This window comes from Leopardus geoffroyi, chromosome C1, assembly GCF_018350155.1.
Source record: "Leopardus geoffroyi isolate Oge1 chromosome C1, O.geoffroyi_Oge1_pat1.0, whole genome shotgun sequence".
In the NCBI taxonomy this organism is placed as follows: Eukaryota; Metazoa; Chordata; class Mammalia; order Carnivora; family Felidae; genus Leopardus; species Leopardus geoffroyi.
The window spans coordinates 171,028,560-171,048,327 of record NC_059328.1 but is presented as its reverse complement, the minus strand read 5'-3'; the positions used below and the strand labels follow the sequence as shown (position 1 = coordinate 171,048,327).

The following is a 19,768-nucleotide window of genomic DNA, read 5'->3' as shown; positions in this document are numbered from 1 at the left end:
CAGGCTCCAGGCCCTGAGCTGTCAGCACAGAGCCCAATGCAGGGCTCGAACTCACGAACAGTGAGATCATGACCTGAGGCTAGGTTGGACACTTAACCGACTGAGCCACCCAGGTGCCCCAAGTTTTACTTCTTATGAATAGAGTATGAATAGGGTATATCATCAACAGATTTCAAAATGTGCTGCTTTATACAGAGCAGCTTTGAAAACTAAAAAGCTGGCTGAGTCTGCTTTAAGCAGCAGGTTTCTGAGACTAAATTTACAATTTTTCTGCAATCATTCTGAGGCAAACTAACTATGGCTTATGTAATGTGCAGAAGCCACAGGATCTCTTTAAAGCACTGCACGTTTCATTAAGGAGGCAGCGAACCCTGTGTTACTTATAACAATAGGAGAACGGGATATGTAGGCAAATGATAACTTGCATACAATTCAAAAGACTTAGAGCTAAAACAGCAGTTTCCACCTTTTCCTTGCAGTAAACTGTTTAGTCAAGGTATTCAACTGAAAGGAAAACAAAACAACTTCAGTTTCCTGCTTTCAGTTCTCCTTCCCACCTTCTGTTGGAGGTGCCAAAGTTCTCGCAACCAGAGGAGGCAGATGAAGAGAGAACTTGAGTCATCCATCTACAGTTGATATTTAGTCCTGGTAAAATGTTGATTACAAAGGCTACCCTAACACATCTGTGGAAAGATTACCAAGGAGTTGGTTGTAACACACTGAACTGATCAGAAAAAATACTTTTTTACGTTTCTGGACAATGGGGTACAAAATTTTTGCTTTTGTTTTTTAAGGTTTTTTTTTTTCTTTTCTTTTTTTTTTTTTTTAACACTTATGTCAGGTTAAACCTGGACACTTAGCACATGATTGCTTGGGTATACAATTGCTGCTATTCTGCCTTTTCTGGTGGACTCACTACAATCCAGAATGCTTCTGAATCTTGGGTCTATGAAACTTGGGTCTATGAAAGCCTCCCACAGAGGCTTTAATGAGACCATGAACTCTTTAAAATTGCACTAAAATTTTGTATATTCTTATGGATAGGATACATAGCTTCATTAAATTTATATTGAGGTCCAGGATCCAAGGTTAATTAGGAACCTAAATTAGAGCCAAAAATTAATTTGGCCTATAAACAACAACATATTAAAAGAAAAAAAATATTGCAGCTCTGTTTTGTTTCTGCTTTGACTCCTTGGAGAACATGAGTAAAAATGAGTTGTTTACTTCATTCCTTTCTTTTGATTCAATCCTTGGGCTTTAAGTTTATCTCATCCTCTCTTAAAACACGAGAGTGAGAGGAGTGCCTGGGTGGCTCAGTCAGTTGAGCATCTGATTTTGGCTCAGGTCATGATCTTGCAGTTTGTGAGTTCGAGCCCCCCACCCCTACCCCCCCAGCCCCCCACCCTGGTCAGTCAGGCTCTGTGCTGACAACTCAGAGCCTAGAGCCCGCTTTGGATTCTGTCTCCCTATCTGCCTCTACCCCACTCATATCTGTCTCTCTCTCTCTGATTTAAAGCTAATCTATTGGATAATGTAACTATTTTCTACTTAAATCAATTTACAAATGTTTACTGTTCAAGTCAAACTATTCTATAATTAAAATCTAACACAAGAAAGTATTTATGCATATATACGCATACGCTGAAGTTTGCTTTAACATGCTCCTAATATTTTAAATGTAGACTCTACTATATAAGTGATAATTTGGAACTAGTTAGGACAAGTGGTTTTCCTTTCTTTATAAACTGAAAGTGAATTGTTTATCCTATCGTTTCAAATATGGCACAAATAAAGACCATTAGAAATGGGAAAAATACAAAAAGTGTGAAAATTTTGAGTTAATTCTGATTCTAATGTTTTGTAATAGAAACAGCAATTAGTTGAAGTAATTAGAAACAACAGAAGAAATGATAGTGTGCCTGGGTGGCTCAGTTGGTTAAGCTCAGGACATGATCTCACCATTCATGTGTTTGAGCCCCGCATGGAGCCCTGCATGGAGCGCCCCCATCAAGCTCTGTGCTGACAGTGTGGAGCCTGCTTGGGATTCATTCTCTCTCCCTCTCTCTCTGCCCCTCTCCCACTTAAGCCTTCTCTCTATCTCTCAAAATTAAATAAATAAAAAAAAAGAAACAATAGAAGAAATGAAGAAATGGTAAAACTTTAACATGCAAACAATCCAGGTGGAGCAATTGTATATTCATAGTTTAAAAGCAGGAAAAAAAAATAGATTTGACAGTGGCAGCTTAGTTTGTATGGTTAAGTAACAGTGGATGTGAATTTAAGTAGGAATACAAAGTTGAATTTAAGCATCAGTGAACACCTGACTTATTGTAAACACTTAGACGTCAGTGATGTTTTAATGGAGAAAAATCATCTTATAATGAGTTTATAATATTTTAGCATAATGTATATTTTATAATAAGAACAAATTTAACATTTGCACGTAATCAACACTTAGAAGCTTAATGATTATGGTGTGTGTCTAACATGAAATAATGAAAATATGATTTTCAGAAATTATTACTTTGAAATAGAAATTTGTCAAGCAAAGCAGTGTTAACACAATTAGGTAGGCTTTTAATATATATATATTTTTTGGTTGAACGTTAAAACAGTGTTAGCTATATTATTCCCCAACTACTTCTCTCAACTCCTTTACTACTCTCTCTTTCCTTTGCATTCACCTAAAAATGAAAAATCCACAACCTTCCATCTCTTTTATGTCATTACCAATATAGAAGGTTACATAACTGGGCAGACTGGGGCAATAATAATAATAATAATAATAATAATAATAATAATAGTAATGACAAACAGCATTTATTCTCATTGAATTGTATAAGGTACAGTCCTAAAACTTATCTCATGCATACCTCACAATAATCTAGTGAGGGATGTAAAATTATACCCATTTAAGGTGAAAATTTGGGATTTTGAGAGCTTTAGTCATATGTTCAATGTCACACTGCTGTAAGTGGCAAAGGAAGGATTCCAACTCTCAGTCTGACCCCAGAGCTAAGGCTTTTTTCTGCTAACCATTTAAATGCATAACTCTAAACTGAAATGAACGTTTAACATTTTCTGACACATGACATTCCATTTAAGCTAAAGACGTATTTCTACTTCACTGAGAAAATAGAAGACATGAGAAAACTTTCTTATCTTCACCAGAGTAATTCTACTGATCTGCATCAGTGTACACATCAAGTAGTTAATAGCCTAAGCTCTGCCCCTTACCAGTTGTGACCATAGACATAACTTCCTTTCTTCTTTAATAGGAAAAACAAAATGTACCTACTTCAAGAGTTTGTTATGAATATGAAACACATTAATACATGAAAAGCACTTGGAACAGAACATGACACATTGCAGGTAGCCAGCTAATATCATTATCTTATCTCTCCCTACAACCCCGAGTCAAAAATCAATCTGGCTCTATATTATCTGCTTCCCGTTCATCACTTTCCTTCCTGTACTGTCAAAGCTTCTGCTCTTTTGATTATCCTAGCTCTCTGTACTGAGTTATAAATCTATCTCTTTCTACAGGATAGTTTGGGTTTGGTATTACCACTGAAAATAAACAACCTCCTCCCTCCCCCACCCCACCCCCCCCCTTAATCCCTCCAGCTACTGCCCCAGTCTCTGGCCCCTTTGACAATTCTATTCAGTCTCAGTTTGCTGGCTCTTTATTTTATTTTATTTTATTTTATTTTATTTTATTTTATTTTATTTTTTTAAGTAATCTCTACACCCAATGTGGGGCTCCGACTCACAACTCCGAGATCAAGAGTCGCACACTCCACCAACTGAGTCAGCCAGGCACCCCAGGTTCTTGATTCTTAAAAGTTGGAGTTCCAAAGTTGGAGGGCTTTGGACTAGGCTTTATTTTCCTTTTTAAAATACTCCAAAAATGATCTCATCTACTCCTGTGGCTTCAAATAACATCCATATTCTGATGATCTTAAATTTGTATCTACAGTCTAGGCAATTCCTTGGATGTCCAGTTCAGTATTCTCAATATCATTCCAAATTTTTGAAAGACTGTTTACTTTTGGGGTAGACTAAATGTAAAAATGTAAATGGGTCTTATGTGTTCAGCTGGAACTTCAGTATCATCATAGGCTTATTCTGTATTCTAACTCAAGTTTTGTTCTATCATTGACTTTGCCAATTTTCCATGCATTTGAATATTTAAAGAAGACATAACATCAAAATAAAAAGATTCACCAATATTTGTTTACACTGATTTGTATTTCATCATCCACTATTTAAGTGTAAATCTAAGCATAAATTTCATTTTTGTTTTTTTATTCTCAAGTTAGTTAACATACAGTGTAGTCTTGCCTTCAGGAGTAGAACCCAATGATTCATCTCTTACATATGAACCCAATGCTTATCCTGAAAAGTGTCCTCCCTAATGCCTGTCACCTATTTAACCCACACCCCATCCCCCCACCCCCATCAACCCTCAGTTTGTTCTCTGTATTTAAGAGTCTCTTATGGTTTTCCTCCCTCTCTGTTTTTATCTTATTTTTCCTTCCCTTCCCCTATGTTCATCTGTTGAGTTTCTCAAATTCCACATATGAGTGAAATCATAGATCTGTCTTTCTCTGACTGACTTATTTCACTTAGCATAATACCCTCCAGTTCCATCCACGTTGTTGCAAACGGCAAGATTTCATTCTTTTTTCATCTAAGCCCAACAAATTTCTAAAACAAAACTAAAAAACTCACAAATCCTTTGTACTATGAAAATAACCAAGAAGAATTAAAACCAATCATAAACTAAAAACTTCATTATACATTGGAATTTTTCTACAGGAAAAACTGAAATTCTTTGGGTGACTTTAATAAGAAAGATAAATATATCTTTAGTTTTGCAGAGCAGAAGCAAATAAACATAGTGAAGTGCATTATCAAAGATTTGGCAGGCTAGAAGATGAATCTAATTTGATGTGAATGGTCAAGATCAAGACCGTAATTAATTTTTCATCATTTTCTCTTTGACCTTTTCAGATCAGTTCTATTTCTGGCATCTCTTCTGCTAACTACTGGAGACATCTTATGTTTCATTTAAGCCTGTCTTCATTACTCCTTTGCAATACCAAGTTGCGATCTCTGGCTAAGTCTTACCTCCTTACTTCATTTACTACAGGTACTGGGATACTGTTGCTCCAACTTTTCCCTATTTTCTTTCTTAGTTTTTAGTGGAGTAAATTATCATACCTGGTTGTCTTTGGATGGAAAGGAACAGAACTTGAAGTATTGATGTAGCATATATGTTATTGTCTACCCTCTCTGTGACCATTGTTAAACAACAGTGAAATCTTCTGTTGTCCTTTTCCATACTTCACCCAAAGTTGGTTTCTCCGATTACATTATAGTCTGGCTACATGTAGTCTTTTTTTTTTTTTTTTTTTTGTAAACATTTATTTTCAGAGAGAGAGAGAATGAGAGGAAGAGGGGCATAGAGAGAGGGAGATAGAGAATCCCAAGTAGGCTCCATACTGAATATAGATCCCTATGGGGGGCTTGATCTCACAACCATGAGATCACGACCTGAGCAGATATCAAAAGTCAGATGCTAAACTGGGGGTGACTGAACCACCCAGGCACCCCTATATTTAGTCTTTAAAACAATTTTTGTGGATGCCTTGATGGCTTAGTTGGTTGAGCATCCAACTCTTGATCTTAGGGTCATGAGTATGAGCTCCGTGTTGGGCTCTGTGGTGGGCACGGAGCTTACCACAAACAAACACCAATTTTTAAAAATGATAATTCCTTGAAAAACTCCATTAATTTCTATCTTATATGTGCCTGACCCTTCCCATTGCCTGACTCACATTTCTCTCTCTGCACTCAATTCTGTCAGAATGTAGCAGTTTCCCAAACAGTGGGAGGGAGGACAGGTAAAACTAATATATATCAGCTGCATGATTCTCAGGTTGTGAGAAATTTTGTTATATATTTCTGAAGTCTGATGGGAAAAAGAATGATGTTTTTGTCTTTAAGAATAAGTGGAACAGTACCTTTGACAAGAAACATCCTACTTAAAAGGCTTTATCCCAAGAACTCAAAAAGATACCTTTCATCAATTTTTCTCTCTTCTTGCCTTAAGATTTTTCTGGAAACACCAGAAATCTGGCTTGCCTAAGTGATTTAAAAAAGTTTAAATCTTCCTCATGATTAGGAAAAAGCAATAATGAAATAATTTTCATCCTATATCCTGGAGAAAACAAAGCTAAAGAAAGCTACTAGAAAAACTCATATATTAGTCAGGGGAAAATATGACAGCCTAGCTGTTATCTGAAGAAATTTTAATGAGGGGATTATTTATAAAGGTTCGGGCACAGTTAAAGGGCTTTAGAAGAAACTGTAGAATCATGTTTAGTGGGTTACATGACAAATTTATGTCATCCAACTGATCTGCAGTGACATCACAGTAATTAAGAGTACGCACGAACTTTGGTCAGACTGATAAAGGATCCAATACCAGCTTTCACACTTTCTATGGCAATTAAAAAAAAACCTATCTGCATTCCAGTTTCCTCACTTATAAAATGAAGAGGATAATATCTCAAAGGATCGTTGAGACAAATAGATGAGGAAATGTAACTCAAATAGTAGCACCTAACACATAGTGCAAAAACACTTGAATGTTAAATTTAATTTCTATTCCTTATTTGATTCCTAGTAGAGATATTATCATGTTGGCCACAAAAATTGTTAATATTTAGTATCAGGTTTGGCTAAAATAAACAACAGTAAACAAAAGAAGCTTAAATAAAAGTTTCTCTTTCACACAAAATCCAGATTAGGATAGGCAAGGTTTGGTATGGCAGTTCTGCTCTAAAAAGCCCACGTACACCTTCTATTTCTATTTTTGCCATCCTTAGTACGTGGCCATTGTCCTTATTGTCCAAGATAGCAGTCATAGCATCCTTCTTTCATGTGGCCGAATGAAGAAAGTGGGGAAGAACTGGCAAAAGGAAAGCTGCAGCAGTCTCTTAAGGAAGCTTCTTGAAAGCTTATATCCTATTGGCCACAATATCAGTCATATGGCCACAGTGGGCTGCAAGAGACGCTGGGAAATGTAGTCTTTATTTTATTTCTAGGGGAGAAAGAGACCATACATATTGAAGGATAATCGGTAATACTTGTCACAGTCAGCAACTGTTTCAAATTATCTTTATTATCCTCAAATCTCCAAAAGTCACCATTTTTATCCCATTTTTTCTCTCTTTCTTCATTGAATTTTTTTCCCCTTTCTTACCATTCATAAGGCTATATATTTTCTGTTCCATTTTTCTTTCTACCTATATTTCCCATTGTGTCTTTTGCGTATGCAATGAACATTCTTTTTATTTTCCTGCACTTTCCCGCTATTTTGCATTTACTAAAGTTAAACTTTGTTGAATATCATGAGACTTTACTCTCATTCAAAGTTAAAATGTAAGCTACCCGTATTCTGAAAAGGGCTCTTTGACGTTTCCTGTTGAAATTGTGCTAAGTCTTCTTCTGTGGTCTTGTATCTCAGGCTGCCTCATTGTATCTCCTTATGCGTATTTCTATTCCACCAGGATGTGACTTCAAGATCAAAATCTACATCTTATACAGTTTCATATCCCCTTCTAGAACAACAGTACTCTGCACATTTTAAATATTTGATTATTTAATATATTACAAAGACCCTTTAAACCCATCCACAATTGTCACTGTAAATGATTGAATGTTTTTATGTAAACCCTATATAAAAGTTGTGTGCCATAGTTTCTGAAATTTTGTGAGTAGAATTTTATACTTGAATCATTATAAAATATATTTGGGAGTCATAAATTGTAATTCTATTATAAATTCTTCTATGAAGCCAACTTCACTCCTCCTTATCCAATTTAAATATTTTCCAGTGAGTATCATTATACTTACCTCAAAAAATTATTTTCCAAAATTCTTATTTTTTAAGAATCAGATTTATTGAGATAATTTACATACAATAAAATTCACGTTTTAGGCATATTGGTCTCCACTAGTTAATTTTACTAGTTAATTTTCTAAGATCACTATAAATTTGAAGCTATTACCTACTCTCTACATCTATCTCTCTGAAGGCTTATAATAATTTTAATGATCCCTGAATATGTTCTAGGGACAAAACAGTAGAAATCTCTTAACTGAAGGAAAGTGTTTGGAAATCTTTAGTACCAAAAATAACTGTGAAGACTGCTGTATATGATGAGGGAAATAAAATCTTCAATAATGCTTTTGAAACTTAGCTCACTAATCATTTTTAAAATTTTATGCTTTTCCAGAAAGCTATGGTAGGAAAAAACCACAACAGGCACAATTTTCATAATACCTTTACAGGCTGATTAGCATGGTATAGGATATTTTCAAAGACTGAAGAAATGAATGAAAATATAAAATGATATACTTATTATAATTGCCATAAAATCATATGTACGTGGCAAAATATATAATTACCCTAGCTCTGACAGTATACTTTTTACACATACAGGCAAACACTGAAAGGGTTGAATCTTAGTAACAAAATGCTTTTTGATGCAAAATATAGGAAAAAATGCAAGAATTATGAATACCTCATTTAGACATAAACTCTTTTACTCAAATAGGCATATTCCATTCACTCTAGGGTCAATATGTGTAGAAATTAGTTATAATAAAAATTGAATAATGAGACTAACATCTACAGAGTTCTCCCTCTATTAGGTATTCTGAATTATAAGTAGGTAAACTGTTCAAGTTCATATAGAAACATGATAGTGGTTTTTCTTGAGTAGCAGTTGTGTTCAAATTGTAATATGGTGCCATTTTTCTCGTTCTTTTTTTGCAGCACTTTTGAAAAACTAGAAAATGATGCAAACTTTCATTGGTGCACTCTGTAGTTCTGCATCTAGCTAAATTTGTTTGTGGTCCCCCAAAAGAGCACATCTTTCCCTCAACGTTGAACATCTTTCAGTTTTCTTATCCAATTGTCCCAAACCCCTTTGCAGTTTTGCATTTCCCAGGTCTGCTCTCACTGTGGCAGGCTCCAGATGCTTGCCTCCTCTAAATTGAAAGTTTAACTATCACGTTGGAAAGTAAATCCCCCAACACTTAACTGAGTAATAATAGCTCAATAGGTAATCTCTGAGGTGTTTACATTAAAAAAAGAAAGAAAGAAAAAAGAAAATAAAGGACACTTTAGGTACAAAGCCTTCATTCAAAGGTGATGAAGTTCTTTCTATATGTAGAATTTCAAGCAGTGTCAGGTATGATAGACTTTCTGGTGGATGTTGGACTTCTTTAGTGCCCCTTAACTCAAATGCATTTAGTCCACTCCCTTTCTCTTGTCTAGATAATAAAATAAATATTTCTGTAGGATGGTACATTCACTAGCTTTAAAAAATGTTTTAAAAGCTATTCATCACAATTTCCTTCTCATAAGGCATTTAGATCAATCTAACGATAGCTCATTTACTCTTAGTATATTTTTTTTTAAATTTTTTTTTTCAACGTTTATTTATTTTTGGGACAGAGAGAGACAGAGCATGAACGGGGGAGGGGCAGAGAGAGAGGGAGACACAGAATCGGAAACAGGCTCCAGGCTCTGAGCCATCAGCCCAGAGCCCGACGCGGGCTCGAACTCACGGACCGCGAGATCGTGACCTGGCTGAAGTCGGACGCTTAACCGACTGCGCCACCCAGGCGCCCCAGTATATTTTTTATTGAAGGTGGCAGAACATTGTGTCGTAACACTAAAAATTAATGAATATAATACAAAGATTAACACATTGAAAGAAATTAAGGCCAGAAATAATCAAAGCAGTATGAATCCTCTTGGCTAGAACGCCTCATGCCAGTCAGTTACATAAGTCCTTTATTCGTTCACTTTTGGAACCAAGTCTAATACATTTGACTAGAGGGAGTAGTCTTGGAAGAAGTAGCCGGGAAGAAATTGATCAGGAAAAAACAAAAAGCTGGAAAAGTAGAATGTTTCCAAGAAGGGGTGGGATTTAGGGTGGAGGCCTGGAAAAAATGCGAGCGTTCCTTCATTCACTGAACAAGCATTTATCTTTTGCCTCCCTCATGCCAGGGCCTATTTTGCGTCTTCTCCGGATGGGTGCTGCTAGTCAACAAATTCCGGATTCCGATTATCTCAGGAACTTGAGTTGCCCTCACTTCCGACCTCCCCTCTCAAAAACTGTCTTCAGGCAGGGGGGTAGGGATGGGATAGGGAGGATGGGAGAGGCGATGCCCGCCTCGTGGAGCACAACATCTGCTGTGTTCAGCGACAAGCGTCTGTCAAGCGGTGGGAGGAAAAAGAGCTTGGAGCCTCCAGCCCACTCTTAGACGAAAGTCGCCTGAAACGCTCCCCCCCCCCCCCCCCCCCCCGGACTTCTGCTGATTTCTTTAGGAAGGTGGTGCAGAAAGGCAACTTTTGGGAACTTGTAGAAGGGTGTAGGGCGAAGCGGGACGAGCGTGGAAATGCGACTCCACTTGATCTCAGCTTAGGACTCCCACACTGGGATCAAGCGCAGCGGGCGCGGGGGGCCGGGAGCCCAGTCCGAAGCGGCAGCGGCAGCGGCGAGGCCGGGCGGGGCGGGCGAAGGCCCCCAGGGCGCAGTTCCCCGTCCGGCCTCGCGGGGGCGCCGGCGCGGCCGATCAGGTGACCGAGCGCTCGTCCTGGGCTGCGGGAAGCGGCCTCGTTCTCAGCCGCCGGAGACGCCGCCGCCGCCGCCACACCTAGTGGAGGAGCCGGGGAAGGCGGCTCGGTGGGGGCTGGGGCGGAGAGCGCCGGGGGTGGGGACGGAAGGGCGGCGGGCGGAAGGCAGGAGGCTGCCGGGACGCGGGCTCCTACGGGGGAAGGGACCCCCGAGGCGTCTGCCGCGGCTCGCTCAGTCACCGGCGCGGGATTGGGGTGCAAGGGTCATGGGCGCTCTCCCCTGAGACGGAGGTCGCGGGCGGTGGGGGAGGAGGCCCGACAGAGGTTGCGGCGGAGGCCGCGGGCCGGTGACTGGGTGCGAGGCGGCCGGCGGCGGCACCACCACCAGCACCACCATGTCGCGCTCCGTGCTGCAGCCCAGTCAGCAGAAGCTGGCGGAGAAGCTCACCATCCTCAACGACCGGGGCGTCGGTATGCTGACTCGCCTCTACAACATCAAAAAGGTGCGCACGGGCCGGCGAGACCGCGGCGGGGGCAGCGGGCGGGCCGAGGAAGGACGCACGGCCGGGGAAAACCGGGGGTGGGGGCAGCGGGCGGCGCCCGAGGCAAAAATCACGGCAGTGCCGCGTCAGGCCGGGCCCGGGGTCGCCGAGAAGCGCCGCGGCCTATTGCGGAGTCCCGGCGCCTCCCCCGGTGGCGGGCGGGCCGGCCGGAGGCAGAGAGAAGCCATTTCCCGGCTCCCAGCGGCGGGATCCGGCCGGGCCGGCGCGGGGCCCGGGGCGCCGCTGCCGCCCCCTCCTCGGCGCCCCCGCCCCCGGAGCGGGGTCTACAGGAAAGGGAGGGCAGAGGGTGGGCGAGATTGGGGGAGGGGGGAGGAGATAGGAAAACTTGGGTGTTCATAACTGAGGTTGAATGGTAGGAATCTGTCGGAGGTGGTAGCAATTTTGTCTCAGTTTTTTGGTGTGTAAGTGTGTGGATGTGGGAAGGGAATGGCTAATCGGGATGAACCCCGCATCTCCTCCACTTGCCACTTTATTTTGGATTGCTAAATAACAGTCGTTTGAGAGCATGTTGACAATTTGGAATTATTTCATTTTGAAGGTAGAGAGGAGGGGAAAGTGAGGGTGGAACCAATTTTCTTCTGAAATACTTCTGGGCTGTGAGTCACGAGAACAGGAATAACAACCTTCTCTCCCATCCCTCTTTACTCCTCCTCTTAGTTTTTGCAACCATGTCTATCTAATAGCACCGAAACACCATTTCTTGAAGTTCGGTGTCGGTACAATTAGAACTGTAAATATGTTGCTATTACTGCTGGTTTATAACATGTAAGGAAAATTTGTGTAGTTGTAACTCAAAGGCCCATCGAAAGTCTTTAAATGGCCTCAGTAGAATAAGAAATGGAAGGCTGAGTTGGAGTTAAGAGAAATAGATGTAAAGATAGGACAAATATTGTATTAATTTATCTTGAGAGAAAACAGACCAAAATCGTTTTCCTTTTAAGGCAAGGTTAGTAAGTTTCAAAGAACGTGGTGAAGAGCAAATTAAAGAGATTTTTGGGCACACTCTACCATTTTTTGAGTTCGCAGTGTGTATTTGATGTCATGTTTTCATAATTATTTTTGTTGGCATTTTAACTATATCATGAACATTCCTAGTAGCTTGACCATAGCAATATAATTATAATGTGTGTAAATTAGGGCTGCTGAAGAAATATTTTTTTGAAATCATATCATGGAGTTCAAGTTTTAAAACTGATTTATTCCAACAATTTGATATAGATGTTGTAATTCTAAAGGAGAAGACTATGCTAGCTTAATGGTGATAAATTTTTTATAAGGATGGCTTGTGTTCCTGTTGCTCACCTGAATGCAAGGATTGATTTGCCTCTAAACTCAGTAAAATCTGGAGAGGGCAACTGCAACATGTCTATTCAGTTTGTTACATCTTCTGTGGCAGGAGCTCAGCGTCATCACAAAGAAGCCCTCTGCATTTACCAAAGAGCTTTCTTTGGTTATACATTTATGGTAGATGGAAACAACTTAATTTGAGATAGTACTACTTACAGGTTGTATTGGCTTGAACTTTTCTTGTGATATTATGCTCCTTAACAAACTTTCAAATTAGTTCCTATATGAACTTTGTCTTAAAAAACAAGCAAGGCAAACGGTACTAAAAATTACTAGACCTGTGGTATTGTGGTTAAAGGAAATGGTTACGATGGTTTTCAGAAAAGGAAGTGAGAGTAACATCAAAAGTGATTTGGGTATTTGGGCAAAATACCTTTTTAAGCATGCATTTAGACATTTTTATGGTATAAACACAACCAAACTTTACCTATTCTACCTTCATAAATTGCACAAAATTAAAACAAACTTGAAGCGTTTGAACTCCTGTTATTTCAGTTCACTGCCTTAAAAGCTTGTTTTTTTCACTTCCTGTTTTGAGAAGCTTCAGGTTCTTATATTACTGAGCTATTGAAATTTAAAATGATTTGAACGTGATTATTCCATCCAATTGTCAAATATTTGAGTTATTGTTATATTTCAGCACTTAATGCATATTTAGAGTTTATTGAGAAATATTTTGTCTATCTTGCCTTACGTTCCCTCTGGGCACGGACGGTGTTAACTCATTTTTGAATTACTGGTACTTGGGGCCTTACCTGGTCCAGAGTTTTCCATTAAGTCTTGTTGAAATGGATGAATAATACATATATATATATATATATATATATATGTGCATATATATTGGTGCACATATGTACAATGTATATATTTAACATATATGGCATGTTAAAAATATATATACGCATTTAACATATATGACATATATAACATATAAGTGTGTGTATAATCTTGCTCTAGTTTTAATAATAGCTTTTGGTTTGCTCTCCTTGTGCAATTTTGCATACAAATGCATCAGATAGCTTTTGCATCTTTTAGCCTATAGAGTTGTCTATAAGACTGGCATATCTTCCTGGCTGGCTAGGGATTGAAACATTTGTTCAAAAATCTTGCCAAAAAAAGTGAGTAAGATTGGTTCACCATGTGTTTATAAGGTTCATGCTGTCTGCATTTTTATGACTGTATAAGCTACATCTTTTTAATCCCAATCTCTTACAGTTCTCAAAAAAACCTTCCACTGCATAATACATGTCTACCAATCAATTATCACATTTTTATTAATGCGTATATGCATTAGATTGTCTATCAGATCTGATTCCTGTTTCAGTTGGAAGTCTACATGGAAATATTTTAGTGAGCATACACAGTGAAAATACTTAAAGTGACCTGAGTAAAATAACTTCATAAGTTACTGTAATAAAAAATAATATACTGGGGTGCCTGGGTGGGTCAGTTGATGAAGCATCTGACTCTTGATCTCAGCTCAGTCTTGATCTCCGGTTCCTGAGTTCAGGCCTTGCATTGGGCTCCATGCTGGGCATGAAGCCTACTTAAAAAAAATCTATTATCTATATGTATATATATATACACATGTATATATATATATGTATATATAGTATATATATACACACACTTTAATGCTTATTACAGGAATATAATGTGGTTATTGAAGATGCCTTTTTATTTATTATTATTTATTATTTTTATTTATTAGAGTGAACGCGAGTGGGGGAGAGGGGCAGAGGGAGAGAGAGAATCCCAAGCAGGCTCCATGACCAGCGTGGAGCACGATATGGGGCTTGATCCCAAGACCCTGGGATCATCACCTGAGCCCAAGTCAAGTGTTGGATCCTCAGCCAACTGATCCACCCATTGGTGCCTGTTTTACCTTTTTTAAAAGAAAATTGATCAGTTGAAAAAATTTTGAGATCTTAATATGTACAGGTTATGGAAATTTTAAGGAACTTGTAGACTAATCACATCCTTATGTGAGGACAGAAGGAGTCGCCGCCTGGGTAGCTCAGTCGGTTAAGTGTCTGATTCTAAATTTCCACTCAGGCCATGATCTCATGGTTTTGAGTTCAAGCCCAGCTTTGGGCTCTGTGCTGGCAGTATGAGCCTGCTTGCTTGGGTTTTTTTCTTGCCGTCTCTGTGCCCCTACCCTGCTTGAGGGCGTGCATTGTCTCAAAATAAACATTAAAAAAAAAAAAAAAAAAAAAAAAGGAAAGAACAGGTGAAGGAGGAGTTTAGGAAAAGACATGAAGGTGGTAGGTAGTTTTATGTTTAAATTTATTTGTCTTAATTCCTTAAAAATTCTGTTTTTTTGTTGAAAAATATGTCTTTTTCCAGACCTGGCAATGCTACTTACCTACGTGTTGATTTTTAACATTTTCCAGTCTACTTTTATATCTGACTGTGGTGTGGTACTGGAAGTACAGTAGTGGGCCAGGGCTTAGGAGACCTGCATTCCAGTCTTGAATCTGTCACTGAGCGTTTTGTAACATCGGAGATGTCTTGACTTCCCTGAGCTTTATTTTTTCTCATCTGTAAAACAGAGGAAAATTAACTGTAAAAGGAATGTTAAAGTCCATTCTAGCTCTCATTATCTTATCTTTATAATGTTTACAGTGGCCCATTTTAAATAGTAACTGAGCTCAGTTTAGTTTCCATAATGCAGAGATAATGCCTGCTCTGCCTACTTCACAGGATTGTTTGTGAAGATAAAAGATAATAACAGTGTTAAAATAGTTTAAAACTTTCATGAATGTAAGTGTTTATTTAGGAGTCTCAGCAACTTTTTGGGGGGCAATGTTTGTTTTTTTCTGAAATTTTGCTGCTGTTAGCAAACACATTCCCAAATACCAAAACATTTTTGCTGAGTTGAGCAAACAAATATTTCTATTTTGTTTTTTCAAAGTCTCCTTTTTTTTTTTCCTACCTATCACTAATATGAACGATAACTTTACTAGAAAGGTCTCAGTTAATATTTGCATGATTTTTCTAGTTACATCATTGCCTTAATTCTAAACGACGGAAAAGAAGAAAAGACCCACCCAACTATTGCAGACTTTTTTTTTGAATGGTGTGTGTTTGCAGATATCAATGTATTTTCACTTGTTTAAAAAAATTTTTTTTTATTAGAGGCTCTCTTTTTTTTTTTTTCATAGTCTTCTCCCCATGATTTTGGATACATTTATTTTATGAGGAAAAAATGAATAGGAGTATAAAAAAATTGAAAGTCCTTAGCTGGTACCTGCTTATTTAATGGAGGAAAAAAAAAAAGATGCATGTGAAGGAGGGGTGTAGCGCAAGGTAAAGGGAGGGGAACCAGCTTTAGTTTTCTCTTTCAGTGTTCTCTTTCTCTTCATTTAGGGTATTATTTTCTCCATTCATCAATCAGGAGCAGAAACATTCTCCAAAGATTGGTTTGTGGCAAGTTCTGGAGTACTAAGTGTTGTTAGTATGAGATTCCCCCCCACCCCCACCCCCCAGGGGGGTTTCATGAGAGCCTTAAGTATGTTAAGAAGGAAACATCTCTCCATAAACCTGAATTAAATAATATATATTATTTATTTAAACAGATCCTATTATGTCTGTTTGTAAGTTTATTTTTTAATGAGTGCTGCTTGTAAAAATGAGGATTTGATAATTTTTTTCTTGTTATATTAGATGGTAGGCTGAGGAAATAAAGATCACTGAAAAATACTTAGGAAAAATTATTTTTATTTTTTAATTTTATTTTGTTTTTTTTATATTTTATTTATTTTGTGAGAGACAGCACGAGCTAGGTAGGGGCAGAGAGAGGGGGGGACATAGCCAAATCCAGCTCCGTGCCCATAGCAGTGAGCCTGATGTGGGGGCTCAGACTTACGAACTGTGAGATCATGACCTGAGCGAAGTTGGATGCTCAACCAACTGAGCGACGCAGGGACCCCATTTATATTTTTTTTTAAGTAGCAATGATAGATTATCCTTTGTGGACTTGTTAAGTAACTTAAATATTAAGGATTTTTTAATGATTACAAAAGGAATACATTTATTGTATTTCTGTTTATTGTTAGAAATTCAAACATAACAGAATTGTGTCACTTCAGAAATTTCTCTGCTTACCCATTTCCTACTTTTAAAAATAAACCTTGTATACTTACATGCTTTTCTGTGCAAATGCTAACATATGTGCATGCATATTTTATTACCTTTTGATTAAATTAGATTCTTTACAAAAATAAAAATGAAGCATCATGGATGCAGTTTACATATAAATGAAATTAGGGTCCTTAATCTATTGCTTGTATACTTTGTAAGAAAAATTTAAAGGAATGAACATAGCTACTAGCTAGCTATGTCCAATATGTTAAAAATGAGGAGGCTCAGGTGAAAACCTGTCAGTGTCAGAAGTAATTGTCCTTCTTGACTAGGATGATTGAAAATCTAATCCATGTTATTGTTTGATAATATCCTAGGAATGTTCACATCAGTTCAATTCCAACAGTAATTTTGGGTCAGCTCCAGTAGTTATACACTTTATTTGTTACTAGAATTAAATAGTTTCATCTCTTTATTGTCAAAAAAAAGTGTGTAATGAAATTAATGCTAGCTGCCATTGTATGCTGTTTATATTTTTTTTCTTTGTCTTTAGTTCTGTGATGTACATACTTATTTCTGGATAAAGGGGTTGAATTTGGAGAGGTTAAGTAATCTGTCCAATTTTTTTTTAGTTTATTAATTTTTTTTTTTAATAATCTCTATACCCAATGTGGGACTCAAACTCATGACCCCCAGATCAAGAGTTGCATGTTCTTCTGACTGAGCCAGCTGGAATTCAGATTGACACCTTTTTTATTGACCACTAAGTATGGGCTCTTCATTTAATTATTTTGCCATTAGGTTTACAGTCATTGATATATTTTTGGTAGATAGAATTAGATTTTGAACACAGTAACCTTAAAGAAATATGTAATTCTGTTATAGTTTTTGTCTTTACTGTAGATTGCATTTGTATGAACTTTGTATGGATTGGTATGAAAATTGAGATCATACTATCCGTGTACCAGAGTGATTATTATTGGAGACTTCCGTTTAGCTTTGTCATGTGTTAAAATGAGCAGTGGTTTAGAACTAGGAAATTTATTTATGTATGTAAGTATGTATGTATATTTTTGAGAAAGTAAGAGACAGCCTGTTGAGCACAAGAGGGACAGAGAGAGAGGGAGACACAGAATTTGAAGCAGGCTCTAGGCTCTGAGTCTCAACACAGAGCCCAGTGTGGCACTTGAACTCATGGACCATGAGGTCGTGACTTGAGCTGAAGTCAGAAACTTAACTGACTGAGCCACCCAGGTGCCCCTAGAATTAGGAACTTTAAAATTCAATTCAAATTTTTTTGGGAAACATATTTTGTATTTACTTTTCATGTTCTGTGCAGTTTTTCTTTGTGATTATTTCTAAAATTTAGTCCCTGACCTATTAAAATATACAAACTGAAAGAACTAATCATATAAACAATACTAAAGAAACAGGAACTTGCTTAAATTGGGGGAAGAGTATTTATAAAGCAGAAAGGAAAGTGTAAACTAAAAGATACAATGAAGTAGCATTTATCTTTCCTAATTTTAAGGACACATGGAATCATTTCCTAACTCGATACTCTGTTCCAAATTAAATGGAATTTTAAATGTATTTTTTTCATTTTACATGAAGTCAAATGGTAACATTTTCACATTGAAAGTTCCATAACATGAAATATAAGAAGTGCAGTAAAGAAAGCCCCACCAGCAGGTACCAGGGTGGCTCAGTCAGTTAAGTGTCTGACTTTTATTTCAGCTCAGGTCATGATCTCATGGTTTGTGAGTTCGAGCCCCGTATTGGGCTCTGTGCTGACAGTGCAGAGCCTGCTTGGGATTTTCTCTGTCTCTTCTCTCTCTGCCCCTCCAACATGCACATGTGTTCTCTCTCTCTCTCTCTCTCTCTCTCAAAATAAATAAACTTAAAAAAAAAGAAAGTCTAACCAATAAGTTTGTTTCTGTCTTGGGCAAAAATCAGTAATTAGTAAACTAGTAGTACTCTTCTGTGTTTTGTTGTTGTTGTTGGCTGTTTTTACTGTTGCCTTTATCAGTAAATGTAGTAAAATCTTTTTAGTTTTAATGCTGTAGGAATTTGCAGTACCATAATTAGACTTTGGTAAATTTTTTACTTTTGGTAAATTGTGATGAGACAATCTCCTAGTTAATTATTTCTTCAAATAGTGTTACAGTGAAGTGTTTTAGTTAAATAAGTTAACAGACTTCATAAGTTCTTAAATTGCTAATTTGTAAGTAGGGTTGTACGTGTGCCAATTTTAAAGGTATCTCCTGTTTTAAGTAAATGCCTATATTGGAAAATACTTTTTTATTGCATAGATACTTGATAGTATCTAAAACTACATTTTAAGAAGTATTTTATATGGGGCGCCTGGGTGGCTCAGTTGGTTGAGCGTCCGAATTCAGCTCAGGTCACGATCTCGCGGTCCGTGAGTTCGAGCCCCGCGTCAGGCCCTGGGCTGATGGCTCAGAGCCTGGAGCCTGTTTCATTCTGTGTCTCCCTCTCTCTCTGCCCCTCCCCCGTTCATGCTCTGTCTCTCTCTGTCTCAAAAATAAATAAATTAAAAAAAATTTTTTCTTAAGGTATTTTATAAATCTTACAAACTATTGTTTTAGTCCCAAATTTTGAGGGTTTCCATTTGTTTACTCTTCTTTTGTTGAATGTCTTCCTTCATAGACACTGGTAAATTAATATACAGTCTCCAGTGTCAAGAAGTTCATATTTTAGTAGGTATGAGAGATTTACAGAGATCTAACTGAAATGTATTATGTAAGTGTGATTATGGGAATCTTCAGAAGAGTATTGAAGATTCCATTCCGAGGAAGAAGAGATAATGACTTTTGTGCTTGGTTTTGAAGTAGGAATAGAAGCTTCAGGTAGGCAATGTCAAGGAGTAGTCAGTCATTATTTAAGGTTCCAAAACTTTTGTTCAGGAGAATATATAAAGATATAAAACATATAAGGTTATAAAATACCTTAGTAATGTCTAATGTCCTTCTTGCTGGCATACAGCTTCTAAACTTGTCTATCATTTTCCACAGTTGTAGTATATTCTGTAGCTTGAGAGAACTAGATTCTAGATAAAGCTCTGGTACAATTTTTTTTTTTTAATTTT

At 37.8% G+C, this 19,768-nt stretch overlaps 1 protein-coding gene across 6 annotated transcripts in view; it reads left to right on the top strand.

Moving 5' to 3' along the window:
- The first annotated feature begins 10,676 nt into the window (after positions 1-10,676).
- NCKAP1 (NCK associated protein 1) overlaps positions 10,677-19,768 on the top strand; it is a 110,652-nt gene continuing 101,560 nt past the window's right edge. For 3 of the 6 annotated variants that reach the window (XM_045480428.1, XM_045480432.1, XM_045480427.1), the window contains exon 1: positions 10,951-11,169. In XM_045480428.1, the coding sequence (XP_045336384.1) occupies positions 11,062-11,169 (108 nt within the window). In that variant the 5' untranslated portion in view covers positions 10,951-11,061. Of the gene's footprint in view, positions 11,170-19,768 lie in introns of all 6 variants that reach the window. The other 3 variants (XM_045480431.1, XM_045480430.1, XM_045480433.1) reach the window with 2 other exon arrangements.